The sequence below is a fragment of the Pipistrellus hanaki genome (assembly GCF_964339955.1).
Source record: "Pipistrellus hanaki genome assembly, contig: scaffold_57, whole genome shotgun sequence".
In the NCBI taxonomy this organism is placed as follows: domain Eukaryota; kingdom Metazoa; phylum Chordata; class Mammalia; order Chiroptera; family Vespertilionidae; genus Pipistrellus; species Pipistrellus hanaki.
The window spans coordinates 286,465-307,805 of record NW_028182277.1 but is presented as its reverse complement, the minus strand read 5'-3'; the positions used below and the strand labels follow the sequence as shown (position 1 = coordinate 307,805).

Here is a 21,341-nt window from a genome sequence, read left to right as displayed (position 1 = left end):
AATAGTCTCCATTTTCTTTAAAATAACTTAAGGGTTTTCATTAATGTTCACTTTCCCAACATGTTGATGATTAATGTGAGAGACAGGAACAGATAATTGGAATCCATATATAACCACAAACTCTTTAAAATTAACTTGTTAAGTAAAATGATTTTGAGCCTCCGTCTTTCTAGATTTTGACCAAGCCTATTAATAGGTGGAATTAAAAAAAAAAAAACACGAGGAGATTTTTGGCAGTAACTGGGTATATAGTAGAAAGGCAAATAAGATGTGAAATAATAGCCCAATATAAAGTACCATGTAAGAGAAAGTTAACACAGAAAAGTACATCGGAAAACTTTAGAGACATATACACAAAAATTAGGCATCATGGTCTTCATCTTTTTTGTTTTGTTTTGTTTTGTTTTAGCCTATAATCACCTATGTGTGATTATATAATCTTTGAAAAGATATCTTTCAGTGGCCTTTTGGTATATTTATTTGTATAGATTTTTAAATTCATCTGTATGCATTTAGAGAATATTGTTTTAAGTATACCTTTATGCATACTTCTATCTAATTAGACTTGTTTATTAGATAAAGATTAAATTGTTAAAAGTAATAACATCTTAAGGCTCTGCACTGCATTATGAGATTGGTTATTATACTCTTGCCAACAGTATATGTGAAAGTTAACCGAACACTTGTTAACAAGGAAAGGTTGTTTGTTGTTTCTTTCAGACCTCTGCCAATTGTATAGTGAAGATTGCATCTCAATGGATTTTCAATTCTTTGTCAGCGACATTTCAATATTCTTACATATGTTTAATGGCCCCAGTGTTATTTCTTCTGTCAGTTGTTAGGTCATATCTTTGCTCAGTTTTCTATTATGGTATTACTATTTACTGATTAATTTGTAAGAGTTTTTTTTTCTACATTAAGGATATTACCTATTCATGTTTCTTGTTTATTGCTTAGTCCCAGCTTTTCATATGCTGTCTAATTTTGTTAACGGTATTTTTTGATGTATGGGTTTAATTTTACATAATTATACTTTATGAGTCTTTTTCCTTCCTGATATTGGTTTGTTTAATGCTTACAAATTACTTTTTGTGTGATATTAGTTAAATATTTATGTATCCTTTAAAAACAATTTTTGTTTATTTAAAATGATCATTTAATAGCTAAGCCACCTGAATTTTATTTTTAAATATGTTTTGTATTAAGGCTCCAGGTGGGTGGTTCTATATACTGACTGTTCAGTATCAAGCCTAGGGACCCAGGTAGGCAATGGTAACGTCATCAGAAACCAGGAACTGAGGTGGTGAATGTTTTTGGGGAAAGATATCAATGCCAGTTGCAATATTTGAGAAAGCAAATTTGTATGTTTCTAGATTAAGGCTTGGATTTTGAGTCCTTTGACTCTCTGGAAGTCCATAGACCTTCACAATTCCATACTGCCTCCCATATGAACTGACCATGATCAGAAAGGAGGTGATGACTTAGTGCCTCCTAGTTGAACATTTCTCTCTCTCTCTCTCTCTCTCTCTCTCTCTCTCTCTCTCTCTCTCTCTCTCTCTCTCTCTCTCTCTCTCTCTCTCTCTCTCTCTCTCTCTCTCTCTCTCTCTCCTGTCTCTCTCTCTCTCTCTCTTTCTCTAATATACGGCTATACTGCTTAGATTTATTTGGTTTACTGTTTATATTCTCAGTGTCTTTGGAGTGCCTTTCTAGCAACATCTTTTCTTTATTATTGCAGCATCCCCAAAGCTGAAATTGTGGCTGTTATTTAGTTACTGCACATTTTTACCGAAGACGATAAATATTGTTTTAATGTTTTTTTCATAGTATTCTGTTTGAAGTGCTCTTAATTTTGTCATGCCCAATAGAATGTTGCTTGCTATGGGCACTTAACAAATATTAACTACATTTTCAAAATTATGTTCATGGGAGAAGGAAAAATAAACATTATTTTAGAGTTAGAGTTGTCAGGGATTATTTTATTATTTTTTAAAATAGTAATATCTTTTTATTATATAGAGTAAAAATTTTATTAATATTAAAATCTCAGGGGTATCTTCCAAGCCTTTCCCAGCACCACTTAACAAAATGAAAAGGCAGAAGGAAAGTGTTTAGGATCTGACTGCAGTAAAACTTATCCTTTTTTATACTTATTTTATACATTCTAAATATGACTAGCACTGGGCTTTGACTTTATCTTATTTCTAAAGGAGAGAGGATTAAATGGGCAACTCAGTAGTCCTTTGTCTCATTGCCTAACCTGGGCTTTGCAGGCACTTCCATACTGTACTATGGATTAGTCATTGCACAGAGGGTGTTAGTTTGCTAGAGTTACCTTAATAAGACACCACAGGCTGGGCGGCTTACTCAACATACATTTATTGTTTCCAGTTCTGGAGGCTGGAACTCCAAGATCAAGGCTCCAGCAGGGTTAGTTTGTATTGAGGCCTTTCTTACTGGCTTGCGGTTGGCCACCTTCTCCCTGTGTCCTTCATGTCTTTTTCTCTCTGCTTTTTTCGGACACAGTGAACGATATCTCTGGTGTCTCTTCCTTGACTTATTAGGATACCAGTTGTGTGGGGTTACGGCCCCACCCTTAAGACCTCATTTAAAAAAATTACCTCCCTGAAGGCCCTATCTCCAAATAGTCACTATAGGGGTTAGGGCTTCAACACATGAGTTTTGGGATCACTATTCAGTCCATCACACAGAGAATAAGGGAGGGAAAGGAAATTTTGAAGTATTTTGGCATTTTGGGTTTTGTTCTACCTGAGAAGTAAAACACCATAATTTTTTCCCTAAAAGAATAGAGTAATCATATTTGACATTTCATGGTATTAGAAATGTTAATTGTTTAAAGTTGGGTGGGTTAACTGCCTGTAGCTAATCCATCTTGATTTTCCAAACTGAAGAAGGCTGTCTTTCCAGGTAATAAGCTGCCTAGTATGTGTGCGTATGTGTGCAGGCATGTATGTGAAAGAAAGGGGGGTAGGATGGTGCTTGAGCCAGTTTCTTGGTACGACACCTTTCTCTAAAAGGAATCATTAACTGTAATCCATTACGAAAACTGATCTTAGAGCAGTGAGTTGTGAATTCACTGATTTTTGAAGCTTTCAGTTTAAATTAGATTTGAATTTATTTAGAAAAAAATGTTTCAAAGCAGTCCTGGAAAGTTTGGAAACCTATTTTATGTTCATTTTTGTCCTCTAGTTATGTTGACAGGTCTATGGAAGAATGGATAAAGTTCCATTGTGATATAAATGACTTTGGTTTGTGGACAACGGAAGCTGAGGAGTTACTGGCTGATGCCTTGGCTCCAGATGGTGAGAAAGCCAGGGCCCACCAGAAGGTGAGTGCTCTCCATCACAGGATGCAGATCTGCTACTAACTGCCATATTCCTTTCTTCTTCTTTTTTCTTTTATTTCAGAGAGGAGAGGAGAGGGAGAGATAGAAACATCATTGATGAGAGAAAAATCATTGATCAGCTGCCTCCTCCATGCCCTCCACTGGGGTTGTGCCCTGTTCAGGAATCGAACTATGATCTCCTGGTTCATAGATCGATGCTGAACCACTGAGCCACACTGGCTGGGCCATATTCTTTTAGTATGTGGCATTTAAGATATATTTCAAAAGTTAGAGCTAAATATATGAATTTTTAGATGCATTACAACCTGCAAATTTTATTCCAAATCTATTTTTCAGTCATAAAGGCTTAGGAAACATTATTTACATTTTTAATTAAATTTTCGTGAAATTTAATTAAAAATACTCTTTAGTGGCTAATATGAAAAAAAATATTAAAAAAATTATATTTATGCCCGGCCAGTGTGGTTCAGTTGATCTATGAACCAGGAGGTCATGGTTCGATTCCCAATCAAGGCACATGTCTGGATTGCAGGCTGGGTCCCCAGTGTGGGGCATGCAGGAGGCAGCCAACCCATGATTCTCTCTCATCATTGGTACTTCTTTCTCTCTCTCCTTTTCCCTCCCTCTCTGAAATCAATAAAAGTACATTTAAAAATTTAAATATATATATATATATATATATATATATATATATATATATATATATATATATTTAAAATGACACACGTAAAATTTTGTACCCAAGACTAAGGCAGAAAGATATCAGCATACCTCACCCCTGTTTTCTGTACTTAGCACTTATTGCCACTTCGTATTTTTGATAATTATTATAAAAGTAAATTATTCGTGAGCTATGTCAGGGCAGCTGCTCATGTAAGTCTAATTCAGTCTTGGAAAATATAACAGTAGCAAAATCAGTTCTGCTAATAAAATAGGGCTTTAAACATAATGGTCGAAAAGCAAACAAAATTTCAATTTACCATTGTTAAAATATTTTCTCTTTTATTATATTTTAAAAATGTATTTCATGGAGAAGATTCATGAGGCATTAACAAATACATTTATTTTTTCTCATATACATGTTATTTTTAGAAATATAGATGAGTGACTAAATTTAACTTTAAAATATTCTCTTTAAATCTGTTGCTTAAAAATTTAGAGACCAGTGAAGCAATGTCTCAAGAAAATGCAGTTTACCTATCTGTGGTAGGACATAAGGGCATATGGATTTATTTTTCCTTTTGATATATGCTTTCAAGCACATATTTGGGAAAAGTTAAGCAATCCAATTTAATCAAACCTGATTGATGCTTATGCTTCAGTTGTAAACAGCTGCTATTTTCTCTATATTATTTATTACCCTGTTTCACTGTATGACATCCACAAGCGTGGGTGAGATTTCAAAATGGATTTTGTGTAGTGCGCTTACTGAAATTTAATGAAAATCTTTTTAAGTGCCTTTTTCATGAACATAATGTATCCCATGACTTTGTTCCTCTAGCTGCTAGAGTCTAGCATGTAAATTAATGCCTGGGAACCTGGGGGATTCCTTGCATCAGGAAATGTTAACTTAGTGTCAGAATTCATCTTGGGCTGTCCTCTGTTGTAGGCACTTGAGGAAAGCATCAGCAGTCACCAGCCCGGTGTTTCAGCCCTCAATGCCTCCTGGGACGGGGTTGTCCAGAGACTCGGCCCCACGGATGGGAGCGCCTTAAAAGACAAGCTGGACCGCCTAAATCAACGTTGGGCTGCGATCATCGCAGAGGTGAAGGATCGGCATCCAAGGTGACTGAGCCTCACTAAGCTAAGGGCACAAGGATAGACATTTAGGGCAGGGCCTTTTAAAGATACAATCAGAGAAGTCCAGAGTTCTCGTGTTGCCTGATATTACTGACAGTTAAGACCTGCACTGTCCATGTTATGCATTTTAGAACCCTCCTCCTAACTGAATGTTCAGGCTGTCCATGAAGTCCCACTTTTTGTGCAGTAGGATACACGTGAAACTTGCCTTGCTCTTTTTATTTCTGACTGTTGATTGTGATACGGTGACCATGTGGCAGGAACTGGAAGTAGTTGAAAGAACACTCTGGACTTCTGGTCTGAAGATCGGGGTTCAGGGTCAGGCTTCTCACTTGCTCATTTCCTGACTGGACCTTGGGATCTTCATTAGTAATCCTCTTGCTAGGTCGTTCTTAGTCACAGGGTGTGCTGTGCTCATATATGTGTCGGTGCTTGGCAAATAATAAATACCTCAACTCTTCCAGGTACCAGGATACATATGATGTATTGTTGTTTGTTCTTATGCTAAATTATGTTACAGTGCCCCAGATTTTATTAGGGTACCTTCTGGTTGTAAACAGTTTTCCAGTGACTATAAAGTTCAACATTATACATGTGCTATATATTGCTTTAAAATTATTTTGAAGTTATTTTCCTGAGATGGTTAATAACTAATGGATAATTTCTAATTTGCTTAATACATTCTGTCTTATAAATGAGCTTTTTGGGGTGGGTAATTGTAGGCTAAAAGTTTCCAGGTACTTTTTCCTGCTAATCTTAACTCTGTAGATGATGTATTATTTTAGAACAATGCTAATATTTTGTGAACGGCCAACCTAATATCTTCTTAAGTCCAATACAGGCATACTTTGGAGATATTGTGGGTTCGGGTCCAGACCACTATAATAAATCCATCATCACAATAAAGCAAGCCACACATATTTTTGGGTTTCCCACTACATTTAAAAGTTACGTTTAAACTATACTGTAGCCTATTTAGTGTGCAATAGCATTTTGTCTAAACAATCCATTATGTACCTTAATTAAAAAATACTTTATTGCTAAAAAATGCTGACCATTATCTGAGCCTTCAATGAGTCATATCTTTTTGCTGGCTTGAGGGACTTACCTTCAATTTGTAAGAAAATGCAATTCCTGTCAAACACAGTAAAATGAAACACAATAAAGTGAGGTATGCCTATATTATAACATAAAATATTCAAGTATGACTGTTTGGCCTTTGGTTGTTTTTTATAGAATAACAACATCTATCATTTTGTGTGTTTTGGTAAGAAGCAATAGCAGTTTGGGTGTCTTGGTTGAGAGTTTGCCACAGAGCGGAGACAGCGTTTGGCACCTTGTACACAGGCCCCATTTAACTCCATCGAACTCTCTGCTAGTACAGGGTTGAGGAGCCTTTCCTCTGCCAAGGGCCATTGGGATATTTATACCATCATTTACAGGCCATGCAAAATTAACAACTTAAAAATTAGCCTGCTATATTTGGTCAAATGTTTAATTAACTCACCCCTAATGCCTTGGCAGGGCCAGACAAAATGATTTCTCGGGCCTTACAGTGCCCAGAGGCTGGGAGTTCCTCAGGCCTGCTCTAGGCCACCAGCAGGCCCATTCGTACAGCTTTACAAACTGAGGCTCAGAGAGGGGCGGTCCAAGGTCTCACACAAAGTTATTGATGATGCTAACTTATGCTCTCAAGTGCAGTTCTGTACAAACTTTGGAAGGCCACAGACCTCTAGCTGAGTTTTCTCTCTGTAAATAAGAACTGGGATATTTTCGTAGAGGAGTGTCATAAGAATTAAATTAGAGTGTTTGTGAAAAGCATCTTTCCTGCAATGCCCCCTACTGGGGCTCGAGCCTGCAACCTGGGCATGTGCCCTTGACTGGAATCGAACCTAGGACCCTTCAGTCCTCAGGCTGAAGCTCTGTCTACTGAGCCAAACTGACTAGGGCAAAAATTGATGATTCATGTCTTCATTTGAAGAGAGCAAAATTAAATAAAGATGAATCTGAGGACCAGAATGCTGACTAGGAAAGGACCTTGGGAAAATACTTCTGTGACAAGTATTAAATGTTATTGAGAGTCATGAATATTTTAGATTTATTTTTAATAGATGGTGAATATAAGTTTAGAATAAACTGAGATCATGTTACTGAGCATACATCCAAAAGCAAATGTTGGGGAAAGACCAAGATCTTGCACTTGATATCATTCCTTTAAACACACACACACACACACACACACACACACACACACACACATATATAGTTGATTTCATAGAGGAAGGGATGGGAGAGAGAAATAGAAACATCAACGATGAGAGAAAAACCATTGATTGGTTGCTTCCTGCACACCCCATACTGGGGATCAAGCCCACAACTCTGGCATGTTCCCTGACCAGGAATCGAACCGTAATCTCCTATTTCATAAGGATACACTAACCATTGAGAAACACTGGCCTGGCTTTCTGCTCATTCCTTTAAAGCAAGGTCTACCCTTAACACTGACTTCTCTTGCGAACAAAATATTCTCTGCCTTTAATATTTCTGTAAGCTCTTCTACCACTTTTCTTTATAATTGAAAGCTGGTGTTCCCCTTAATTGCCTAGTTTACTTAAATTTAATTAAATTTAAGTTTAATGTGTCCATTTTCCTCACCTGGCAGCCATTGGGAACCAAACAATCAGAATGTCAGCCAAAGACTTCTAGTATGGCACCCATGGGACACTGGATGAACAGGAGCCCTGCCACACAGCTGGTGGCAGGGAGAGGTGGCAGCCTCTTCACTGTGTCCAAAGAATTGCTTCTCCATCTGTCAACAACTTCTCCTTAGAAGGGAATACAGCCACTAGTCCACCCTCTCACCAGCTAACTGCTTCCTCCTGATCTGCTAGGCACTCTCTTATTTTCCTCATTAATTTAAGCATCTGACCTCCCTTTAATTTTCCATCTTTTCTTCAGTTGTCATTTTTGGTGTGGATATTGATAATTTTTTATTTTTTCACTGCCAAGTGTCTGTATTTACTTTATCTATAAAAGTCTTTATCTCTAGTCTGTTTCCAAGTCCCATAGCCTTGGCCCTACCTATCAGTTCATGACTCGTGTCATCTTGGCGCTCCTGAGACACTCGATCTTCAAGAGACCAAGGGCAGATGTTCTCCAGAGCACACGTATTGTTTTACTACATTCCACCTGCCCATGTGCATTATCTCTCAACAGGGCCCATTTGGAGGCCAGTTCTGACAAATGGAGCGGGTTGCTGATGTCTCTAGAAGAACTGAACAAATGGCTGAATATGAGAGTTGAAGCGCTCAAACAACAAATGCCTATCGGAGGGGATGTTCCAGCCTTACAGCTCCAATATGATTATTGTAAAGTAAGTTGACCACATAAGGTAGGTATCTTTTAAAATTAATTTAGATTTTGGTGAAATAAATACTCAAAATAAAATTCTAGATAAATATCAGTTGAACCAAGTATCACAGATTCCCCCCACCTCCACTTCTAAATTTCAATATTTATACATTTATTTTAAATTGTATTAATTGCTTCCATTCATTTCAAATTAATTTTTCTCTTCGTATTTAGTTAAATACGAAGAGAAAAATGTAATGTTTAAAAAAAACCTTACATCTGAAACATAATATTGCTCTTAGGTAATTATGAAATTTATCTAACTTTCCAATAGTTTTAAAATATTAATATTTTATATTGGGGATTTTTTTTTTACTATATGTAAATCTTAAATTTAAAAGTCATAGAATCAAAGAATTACAGACTTTATAATAAATTAAAGTGAAAAAAATAAGGACTTGTAGTAGTAAGAAAATAGCTTATTTTCTTACTTTCGTCTTATAGCAAATAATAGTAGTATTTAAGATCATTTTATTTTTTCTTTTTCTGAACTTAGATCTTTTTTTTAAGTTACATTTTCATTCTGCTCAAATTTCTGTCTTTGTGCAAATGTGTACTTCTCACTGATAAGCAGATATACTGAAATGTTATCAACTGACAGATTAATTCTTAGAGCCTTGCATTAGTTCTTTGCCTTATTGACTTTTAATTCATTTATTATTCCTTCATACTAATTTCTCATATTACATATCAGGTTATTCTGTTATATATTTTAATCTCCCCACATGCAATGCAAGTTCTAAACCTGTGTATTTTAATGTGATGTCAGAATGTTATTCCTATTTAAAAAATGGCAAACACCAACATACACATCTTTAAAGGGTGGTATTATCTATGTAATATAATGCTTCAATGCAAAATGATAAGACCATGAGATTTATTTCATTTTGAAGCTTTCTGATAAGGTTATTCAAATTACGATTTGGGTAAACTTTCTCTTTCTACTTAAAAAGAGAATATGATAAATAACTCAAACATGAATTACTATTTCTTAAATTTTCTATTTAATATTTTCAAACTGCAGTTCACTCCAGGTAAAGTGATACAGTGGATGAGGGAGGACTGCTGTAATGGTTTTATAAAGGTGGGGACTGATTGAACTTGCTTCCTTGCTGATGGGAATGATCCTGTAAAGTGGGAAAAGTTAGTGATGCAGTGGGGAGGGTACCACTCAGGAACAGTGACGGGTGGAGAAGTTTTAGGGAGAAGGGCAAAGAGTTCATCCATTTTAACAGGCACCTGTCTGACTTACTTTATTTTGAACCACACAGTACTATTTAGAGAAGTTGAATTAATTTGACATAATCTCTCAACGCTAAATTAGAACATGTAAAGATTATGAGATGAATGTGTTTCACTTCATTTTCATACCAATGTGACCTCTCAGTTATGTGAGGGCATTCATCGTTCATTCCACACCCTTTCTCCAATAGAATGCATGATTGAGTTTAGAAAGGGAAACCACACAAGAATCACTGAAAGTGTATGGTTCAGGTAAAATTTCTTGTTGGTTTGTCAATTCCCTCAGGTATCTTCTGACCTTTGTTTAACCCAGTGTAATTCTTATATTCAAATCTCATAAGGGTTTGAACATTAGGGCCTTAAACTGAATTACCAAGATACATAGGCAAACGTATTAAAATAATGAATTTGAACATTATCTTTAAAATGGCGACAACCCACCATAAAATTTAATGTGTGCGCGCATTTCCCCTGGTAAAACAATCTGAGATTCCTTCTGCAAACTGTAACTTCAAGGTCTTGCTGTGTTATGAAGCTAGTTAATGTGAGAAATTGACCTCTTGGTACAAGTGCTTAAAATTAATTTCCAAGTTCCCCTCCTACTTTGCCCCCTATGTTGACTTCATTTTTATCAAATATTGAATGCATGGCCCCATACAGTCTCTTAGTAAAGAGAAGTAGCAGTTCTCTAAGTGAGCGTGCACCTGCCTGCCATACTCCCATTTAGTTGTGTGCAGTCTAGTCTGTCACCTGAACTTGACAGGTATAAATGGAACCTCACCCCCAAGGGTTTATCCAAGTCTAGAGGGAGAATCAAAGTAGCCTAATAGCTGGTGGTGAAATGAACAGTGGACCACAAATACAATCAAGAAACAGAGGTCTGTAAAACCAAGTAGCACAGGCCACCTCTTTATTCAGCCCAATCCTAAGGAACTAACTGCCGCTGAACATATTTAGCCCAGAGACAAATTTATGTATCTCACGGTTCATTTCTTTATTCAGGAAACTTCTATATTACATCTGATGTTTGCCAGATACATTGCTAGATACTGGGCATGCATCAGTTTATGACTGTTCCTGCTATCACAGATGTCCCCCTCTAGCAGCAGAGATACGTTTGAAAACAAGTAATGAAAGTAGATATCAAAAGTGCTGTAATGTGAGCTTGAACACAAGCCAGGGAGGCCCAGAGGAATCGTGATTATTTGTACTTGAGAAGACTGGGTAGGGCTCCATAGAGCAAGAGGCCTTTGAGCTAGAAAGTCACCATAGAATAAGAATACACTACAGATTTTTACAAAAACTTTTGGCAGAAAAATCCTTGACATTAACCAGGGTATGAACCAGAGTATGCAATGGAGGTCTTGCTCGTCTCCCTTTTTTATTACATGTAGAATAAGACTGAATATATTTGCTGGATAAAGAAATACACTATGTATGCATGTATTTTAAAAATGGAAGAAATATTATTTTACCACTATAAGAAGCTGAAGGTTTCTATCTTAATTTTAGCATTCATGCTTATTTTCCTGACTGAGGCATCATTTTTTGTATGCCAATGTGATGGAACCAAAATAAATTTATATAGTGTGTGTTCACTTAGGGACATTGACCAATATTTTTAAAGCACTGTGTAAGGATATTTTTTTTTCAAACATTTCATCTGTATGCCAATGAAAAGTAAGCTTGTTTTCTTCCCCCTTTTCATGTGGTTTTATTAGTGCTATCGAATTTAATGACTGTCCAGCCCCATTTGCTGTCATTTTATGACTGCAGATCCATATATGCTGATTTAGGTTTGAAAGCAGCTTGGGGGGGAAAGGAAATTGAATTCTAACAGATTCTCTTTATGTGATATCAATTATTTTTTTTTCCTGTTTACATTCTTCAATGAACAGTGCTTTTGTGATAACAAAAGCTAAGGAAGCCTGACGTACCAGCAATATTTCTGTTCTAGGTCCGATGCCTTGTGTTTAGGGCCATGCAGTCACTGTCAGGCAGGGCTTTGCTCTTAGAAGGGCCTGCACTTGGTTACCTGCTCTGCTGCCTCTTTAAATTCTGAGCACTATTGGACCAGGCACCGTGATTTCAGTTCTCAAAGAGCTCTGCAGAGTCTGTGCCCGGACCTGCTTGCATTGAGAGGGAAAACATTCATGTCTATGTTTTGGTATATATAAACCAACACTTTTACAATAATGAAAGCCCTTTCAAAATTATTTTACCCCCACACCCTCTTTCTCTTCCAATAAGTAAGCCATTCTGAGCCCCTTACATGATCCTCATTGTGACTTGTGATGGCTGCTTCTTAGTGTCAGCTGGGTTGTGATTAGTGGTTTCTTTCTGGTCCTCTCTTTCCTGTGGACGCATTCAGTGTTCTTGTGTTCTATCTCTTTACCTGACTTCTAGGTCACCGCTCTTTCTTCATATTCTTCTCACCTCACTGTTCATGGTGAAACAAGAAGCTGTTGATTGACTTGTGAGACTTTCTGACTTAAGCCACAGCAGTCCCTTCTTTATCCCTTCTTATCCTTTAGTCCCTGCTCTTCCCACTAAATTGCTGCCCATGGGAGGAATGTGCCCAGGCCTTCAGGCACTTAGAGTTGAATGAGGAGTGATTTTCTCTGCTGTCTGGCAAGTGATAGGAACCCAAGAGCACCCTGAGTTTGAAAGGACAGAGAAGTGGCCGGAAAGGTGGGCTCTGCCAAAGCTTGGCTCATAGAAATCATCGCGAAGGAAAACTGATTTTTCTTAGTTACCTTCTGGTGTTTGAATCAGGTGTTCATTAAGCTGACATCCCTGGGCTTCGTTTGGTTTGCATGAGCATGCAGAAGTTACATATACCAGGGAAAACAGACACTCGATTACCTCACCTCTATTTTGTTTACTAAAATTGCTTTCTCCCTTACCACCTTTAATCTAATTCCAATTTCGTTTTCATTTACAGTTCACATATTTCTTTTAACAGGTAGCTTGCAACCCCCTCCGCCTCCTACCCTCACCTGTGTATTTCCCCAGTGCCCTATGTATACCCTTCTCAAAGGTTTGTGGCACTTTCTATATCCTCACTAGCGTTACTTTTTTCCTCTTTAGTAAAAATTCCTTGAGAGTTAGGATCATGGCTTACTAATTGCTGTCTTCTCTTGTGCCTTGCATGTTACCTTACAGATTATACAAATTGTTTTTACATTTTTATTTTGGTGGAAATTTTTGTCGGAAAATTCTGTTATGCTCTCATGCCATCTTAGAAAGGGAGAGAAGTTTAATATTTTCTTACGGCCGTGGGACAATCATGTTGCTTTCCATTTATTATTATTGACTCTTGAGTTTATCTGAGACTATATTTCATTATACGAAACTTTTAAATATAGTTTACATTTAATTTTTAGAAATTGTTCTGTCTCTTTCTTCTTGTTAAACTGATTCTAGTCTGCTGCTTGTAGACAAAGCTTCATTTTACCTGTATGTGTCTGCAGGGGGCTTGCAGCTCTTTCCGCATAGGTACTAGGAGTGGAAAATGCGTAAGCTTTGTGACAGCACTTTTAGGTCAATGGCCAAGGCTTGAGTCCCCAAAGGAGCTAGATGTCAGCTGTATGGAGATCGTTCTTCAAATACCACTGTCTTTGAGATGCCTCTGTGACCACTTATATGAAATATTAGTGACCCCCACACCTGTGCTAACCTCCTCTTTCCCTCTGATTCTGGGTGGTAGATGGCTACAATAAAGAGCCATGCTTCTCAGTAGCTTCCTGTGCAGAGGGTGGCTGCTGTTCCCCTCAAGAGAGTCAGTATAACAATGGGATGTGGTGGAAGTGATGTGCAGATTCTCGAACTGCACTGACTTATATGGTAATCTTTAGCCACAGGTGACCATTTATCCTTAAATGAAATCAGTTACAATTAGGTAAAATTTAAAGTTTAATTTCTCAGTTATATTAGTCGTATGTCAAGGTCAAAATAGCACAGGCAACTAGTAGTTACCATATTGGATAGCATAGTTTTAAAGCGTATCTATCATTGCAGAAGGTTTCATTGGGCAGAGCTGTTCCAGAATCTATCCATAGAGATCTTGCAGTTTTCACTCTGCCCTTTGGGAACTCTGGTTACTGTGATTTAAAGAAGCCCAAATCCAGCCTGTTGGGCAGGGCAATTGGAGACCAGGTAGAGGAAACTGAGTTGTTCCAGCCAGACATGTGAGTGAGGCCATCTTGGACTTCCACCCCATTCAAGCCAGAGATGACTGCAGGCTCTGGAGTAACCTCTGCTGGCACCAGCTAGGTTGCTAGTCAAATTGCCAGCTCATAGAGTCATGAAAAATAAATCATGATTGTTTTAAGGCAGTAAGTTTAGATGGGCTTGATAACAAGAGCGAAAATGGATATAACCTTCAAGATAATCACTACAATAGTTTTGAAATTATTTGAAACTATGCCCTATGCAGTTATGTCATGATTAGGATGTGGCAAAAATGGGGCAGATGAAATGAGCTCACATACCACTATATTTTTAGTAAGATCAGTTCCTTGTTTATCTAGGGAGAAAAAAAGAATATTTGCTATGAATAAAATAATGGCCAACAGCAAACTGAAATACTTAGTGCTTATTAGCTGACAGATGATAGGAGAAAACTCACTTTGTTTCTGAAAATTATTCAACAATAATTTGCAAAGTAGATAGTTCAAAAAATGCAGAGCTACCTGGAATTCAATAGTTATTCCAATTTAAGATAATAAGATTTGGGAACTTTGGGATATTTTGGTTGGCCACATTTTGTGATTCCACATAGTATTTAATTCTGAAAGCAGTCCTTCTTTATTCATTATTTACCAAGCACATATTCAGTAACAATCCTATATAATAAAAGGCTAATATGCAAATCAACCAAAGGGCATGACAACTGGTTGCTATGATGCACACTGACTACAAGGGGGCAAACTCTCAATTCAGGAGCTGCCCCCCTGGCGGTCATTGCGCTCCGATAGGGGGAGCATCGCTCATCCAGAAGCCAGGCTCATGGCTGGTGAGCGCCTAAGCCAGCAGGTGGACATCCCTTGAGGAATTCTAGACTGCTAGGGGACACAGGCGGGGCTGAGGGGCTCCCCTCTCCCCCAGTGCACGAATGCCATGCACCAGGCCTCATTCATATATATATATATATATATATTGGAATTGAGAAGAACTTCAAATGATTGAAAAGTGAGCCTTACTCTGGAAGAACTGACACTATATTTAGGATGAGTTCTGTTAGGAATACAAAATGCTCTGGAAACACTAACATATGGGATAAAAACACTCAACATGTGGAATGAGTTATTACTTAGCAGGTGAGAGGGGATAAGGTTAGGAAATAAATTACCTTCAGCACTTTTTCAGAGAAAGAACAGAATTAAAATGTATAGCACAGTGGCTTTTAGTATATGTCCAGAGTCACATGATCATCATCACAATCTAGTTTTAGAACATTTTCATCATCCCAAAAAGAAACCCTTTACCCATGACCAGTGACTCAGCCATCTCCCCTCCTAACTCCTAGACCTAAGTAACCACTAATCCACTTTTTGTTTCTATACACTTAATTAACTGTTTCCACATTTTATAATGGCATTTATGTCTGTTTTTTTCACTTAGCACAATGTTGTCAAGATTCATCATGTTGTAGCATGTATCAGTATTTCATTTTTACTGCTGAATAAGATTTCAGTATATGCATATACAACATTTTATTCACCCATTCACCAATTGATGGATATTTAGGTTGTTCCCACATTTTGGCTATTATGAATAACATTGCTGTGAACATTCATGTACAAGTTTTTATGTGGACTTATACTTTCAGTACTCTTGGGAATACCCTAGGATTAGGATGGCTGGGTCATATAGTAACTCTATGTTTAACATTTTAAGGATTACCACACTGTTTTTCAAAGTGGCTGTACCGTTTCATTATTCCACCCGCAGCATATGAGGGTTCCAACTTCTTCACATCCTTGCTACTACTTGTTATGATCTGAAAACAGAACTGTTTTGAATGAAAATATTAAGTCATTAAAATAGGAAAAATTCCAATTAGATGATGTTATTCTCACTTGAGACAGCCCATATGTCACGTGATATCAGAACCTACAGCTGAATGCCACTTTGTAGCTGTGTATATAAAACAACTCTGTTGGAGTCTAATTATCTTATCATAATGTTCACCAGGTGCTTAGGAAATGCTGTTTTTTTTCATGTCTAACTGAGAGGTAAAGGATGGTGAAGTGATTGTATGTGTAATGCTGTTGAAAGTTAAGCCCATTTATGACATGCAATTAAATGTAATGGAAATAGAACAAATTGATTCACAAAATTAAATTTTCAAATAGATACCATTAAATGTATGCTGTCCTCTCGGACATTTGGCTATTGAGTTGGCATTGGTGCTCCGGCCGCACATTTTTCCTCACCTGGCATGGTTCCCACCTGCCCACTAATACACTTAATGAACTGTTCTACTTCTATTCCTTGGCATATCAACAGAGTTCATGAGTCAGTTCCTGACAACAGCCTGTGGAGAGCAGATTGTTTTATGAAGTGCTGGAGTTTAATGTGGTCAGGAAGGAAAATTGGATTCTCCAGTGATGTGCAGCTTTCAAAGACTCAGATTTGTTTTTCACAAATCCAGGCGACCTGACAATTACAGTATAAAATGGAAGATGCAAGTGTGACAGTCACTCCTCCACCCCTTGTCAGTGGCTTCCCAGCGCCCACCTCTCAAACTCGGCTGTCGCTGCTCTATCTGTAGTAAATATTTGTCGTTTCCTGAATGCTCACTGTCACACTCTCTTATTCTGCTGGTGTCTAGGTTCCTCTGTTGGGAGTACAGATAGAGGCATCACCTTCACCAGGAAGCATTTCAGAGCCATATAAGCTCTGTTAGGTCCCAAGCCATCGATTTGGGTGCCTTTTCCACCTCGGTGGATAAAAACAGGAAAGGTCCTTGGCCTTGTGGAGATTATATTTTATCTGAAAAAAGACAGAAAACAAACAATTAGCATAACTAAATACCTGCCTTGCAGAGTACAAGATGATAGGTGTAGGAAATACACCAATGGCGCCGCATAGTGATGGGGATGGGACAGGTCGTGGAAAGGTGGAATGCTCCATTAAATGAGCGGGGGGGGGGGGGGGGGGGGAGCTTGCTGAGAAGGCCTCATGGGATGAGGGATCTGCCCTGTGGATATCTTGGGAAGGGCTTCCCAGGCAGAGCCCACTGCCAGCGAATGAAATGACCCATGGTGAGATCATCTGAATGAAATTGATAAAATTCCAGCCATCAAGGAAGTTGACCAGTTTTCCCCAATATCTTTTCTGTAGACAAATACATTTTTCCATTTGGATTTTTTGGAATTCTAAAAGAGTCTGGAGACAAACTCCTTTGCCACCTCCCCTCCTTACACTCCTACCTAGTACACACTTTGAGGACCAGTGCCAATCTAGAGCGCCCAGTCAGAACTTCTGTATGCCTCAGTGTGTGAGTCACATCTTCTTTCTCTACCTTAAGATCCGGATTCATCCTCTGTGGCAGGGGTCCTCAAACTTTTTAAAGTGGGGGCCAGATCACGGTCCCTCAGAGAGCTGGAGGGCCAGACTATATGAACTACTAATTCCTACTGTAACACCTCGGCTGTGCTCACTGCCCAAAAAACCTGGAGGGCCGGATCAGACTCCTCTGCGGGCCGCATGTGGCCCGCGGGCCGTAGTTTGAAGACCCCTGCTCTGTGGAATATATGCCCCATAATCGCTTCCTCGCACGATCTTGCTTTTGTTTTTCTTCTCTGAGTAACATTCCTTTATGTTCTGGCTTCCCTTAGCTTTCTACTTCCATCCATATCACCACCCAGTTGGTGTTTCCTGGGTTTTCATTTATGCTAAGTCTCTAAATACTGTCCACGAACCCTCCACCCTATTTGATAAACCAGAGTGAGGAGTTCTTCTTCAAGCAGCTTGTGTTCAGTGGGTGCATTCCTGGTCCTACCCTTTCAAAAAGAAGGAATCTAGCGAAGCCTATGAACACCATTTAAAAGCCTTTGAACACGTTAAAAACCACACGTAATGGTTAGGATTGGGCTTGGGAGATAAATACCCCTGGCCACTAAAATTTTGAGAGACACTCTGCCACATTTCTCTTTTTCATTGCTTTCTTTTAGGCAGCATGTTTTCTCATGTCCTCATTTTATATTTCTAGTTGATTTTGGGAGCAAACACTAGGGGCATTTTCATTCATCTGGAGTTTCTTGCTCTAATAGTAATCTATGTTAAAGGAATAATTGATTCAAGACCTGTAAATGAGTGTGTGTGTGTGTGTGTGTGTGTGTGTGTGTGTGTGTAGATAGACAGACAAATAGATATGTATATATTTATTTCTAGATCACAAGTATATCTTCTTCTTCTTCTTCTTCTTCTTCTTCTTCTTCTTCTTCTTCTTCTTCTTCTTTATATCAGAAATTTTAACTCTCTTAAGATCATCTTGTTTTCCTGGAATGTCACTCCATGGGACTTTCCCGCAACCTGCACTTCTTAACTAGAGAAGGTGGAGGTTTTGTTGCTTTCCCCCCAACATAGTTATTTCATGCTCATTGATGATAATTGATGTGGAATTAATTGCCTAGTGCTTGCTTCATGGTCAGTCTTTGCTTATATAAATAATAGGAAGGACACATGTTACCTATGGACTTTAGAAAAGTTTTATTTCATCTTATACCCTGTACATTATTACTGTGTCTAAATTGTGAGTTGCTGTTCACTTTTATTCTTTTAGTTTACATTTTAAATCCAAGTCATAATTGTACATAGTTTAAAAGTCAAAAATACTGACAATACTTATCACAGAAAAACAGCATCTGTCACTTCAGCTCTGCTTAGCCCTCCCCACCTGTGATGGTCTTTTTTACTTCGTTACCAGTGCTTTCCGGTGTTTCACTCCAGTTTGTCGCATCAGATGAATATGCTGGCATCTCTAGATTTTTCCTTTTTATTTGCTTTGGAAAATGAGGACTTAAATGCCTAGAAATACCTCATTGTCCCAACATAGTATGTCAAATGCTATGTTGTGGTCAGAAGGAAAGACTGCATTGATTCTAAAATACTATTAGAGTGTATGTTTTAGAAAGTGAAAAAATGAATTTTCATAAGGTGTTGACAAGAAACTTCATGTAAAGCAAAGTATCAGAGCCAGAGGGTGTTTATGTGCGCAATTTAAGAGGATAACAACACTAACAATAATTTTGACTTAGCTATAGTATTAAAATAGCACATAAGAAAATCCTCACTTGTACTTATCTGGCGATAGCCATGAGTTGAGTTTTATTGTTTTTAAATTTTAGTCAATTAGAGTTTTAGTCACCAAGCATTTTATAGGAGCAGGGTGAAATTTGAACCCTACCTAAAAGAATAAAAGTACTGAAGACAGACTTTTCTGAGAATCATAGAGTTGCATGAAAAACCTCATGGGGAAAAACTAATTGCCTCAGCATGAGAAAGGGAATATATTTTAAGATAATTGGACACTGTCTTTTATGTATTCTCTCTGGTTTAGTTTTGATTTCATGTACTTTAATTTGTTTCAGTCTCTTAATTTGGTTCTTAATATGTCCTAAAGAATGTAAACACTTCTAAGAATATCACTACTTTTGAAATTGCCTTCTTCTGTACCACTGGATATAATATTTTGTCAGTCTTATTAGAAAAAAGTGTTTTAGAACAGGCTATTATATTTTAACAACATGACCTAAAAGTACATTTTGTGTAAGTTCAGTATGCTATTGCAATTCTTTGTAAATTGTTTTTGTTTTTTTGTGGTTGGTTTTTATTTTTTTTAAGTTCTATGGGAATCATCTTTTTGTTTTTATTCATGTGTAATCATTCATATGTGTAAAATTGATATTTTTCACTTCTAACTTTGCTTAAATGCTGGTAAGTAGTCATTCCCGTTACAAGTGTGGTGAGAAGTTTAATTTAAGATGTTCCATTACTTGCTGAACACTTTAGTTTACAAATTCAACTTTTGCTTGTCTTTTCAAAGGCACTGAAACGTGAGTTAAAGGAAAAGGAATATTCTATCCTGATCGTGATAGACAAAGCTCGAGTTTTCTTGGCTGATCAGCCAATTGAGGCCCCCGAGAAACCAAGAAGAAATCTACAATCAAAACCAGGTGAGATTGGCTTCCTTAGTACACCATAAAAACACATGCGAGGAGAACAAATAACCAAAATCACATAGGAAATGGCCCTCTAGTATTTTAGACTTCGGCATTATTTCAGGATTGGACATTTCATTTCTTTTCTTCTGGAAATAACTGAATCAAATTTTATTATTTAACAAATGTCTAGCTTCTTAAATTAAAAAATGAAATGACTGTATACCTCAATATTATTTTTTCAAAAGAAAATTAACTTAAGAAAATTTTATTTATTAAAAAGCACATTGGAACTAAAAGTAATTTCTTTAAGAAATAAAAATGGACATGTCTTAAATAAAAATGTACATGTCTTATATTTCAACAAATCACATAGTAAATAATTGCAAATACAATAGAAAATGGTATTTAAATACAATAGTACATGTATGAAATATTTAAAAACTATAGATTGTTATAAATTTGTATTTTTCAAGATTTCTTTTTAAAATAAGACATTCAAGTGCCTTTCTGTTACAAGCATGACAGACTTTATTTAATTTAAAAATAACAACCTGTACTCTTTATGCACTGTGGTTAAAACGGAAATAGTAACTACCTTACCAGCACATAGGCATAAATCACACACATTTTGGCGCCAGCATATATCCTTATTATGATATTTCATTGTTGGCAATCAAAGCATTTTGATGCTTTTAAAATAAACACTCCATTCAAAATAGTCCTCACTCACACACCTCACATAGTAAAAGCAGACCTGAACACAGCCGCCTGCTGTGTCCTGCAGTGGGATTCAAGAGCATTTTCACTTGTAAGGGAAGTACATTTGGAAAAGACTCCCTTTAAATGTGGCTGGAACTGGACCAGACATTTGGACAGGTTGCTGTTTTCCCACTCAGCCTTTCTCAGGGAAGTTCTGCTTCAATCTGAATAAATTTCCCAAAACCATGATTTCCTCAACCCTTTGATATCTAGTTTTATCTGTGTGTCTGTGGGACATGCGCGCAGCAGCACGCTCACTTTCTTTTCTAGAATTAGCTTCTATTTTCTGCTGTATTAACACTGTCTTCCCAGTTAGCCTACTGGGGACCCAAGTCATTGTTGAGTCTCCACCTTTTGACAGCTCCACAGTCTCAGCCTTGTTATTTCTATCTTTGAAGAATTATTTCCTCCGAGTACCCAGTTACATATGAATCATACACACACGTACCATATACATGTGAGTGCATGCAAATACAGACATGTACATAATAGGTGCTTACTGCATAGCTGCTGCATGAATGGATGCCTGAGCTGAGCGCTCTTGGGTATGGTAGGAAGTGATTAGGCTCAGGCAGAGGGATGACCATGCC

General features: G+C 37.5%; 1 protein-coding gene across 1 annotated transcript in view; it reads left to right on the top strand.

Moving 5' to 3' along the window:
• Positions 1-7,458: 7,458 nt before the first annotated feature.
• The window catches only part of LOC311616098 (utrophin-like), a gene marked incomplete at its 3' end in the record, with an annotated part of 88,750 nt that continues 74,867 nt past the window's right edge, over positions 7,459-21,341 (top strand). The window contains exons 1-2 of the mRNA XM_084907325.1: positions 7,459-8,537; positions 19,875-20,004. Of these exons, the coding sequence (XP_084763451.1) occupies positions 8,256-8,537; positions 19,875-20,004 (412 nt within the window). The 5' untranslated portion in view covers positions 7,459-8,255. The remainder of the gene's footprint in view (positions 8,538-19,874; positions 20,005-21,341) is intronic.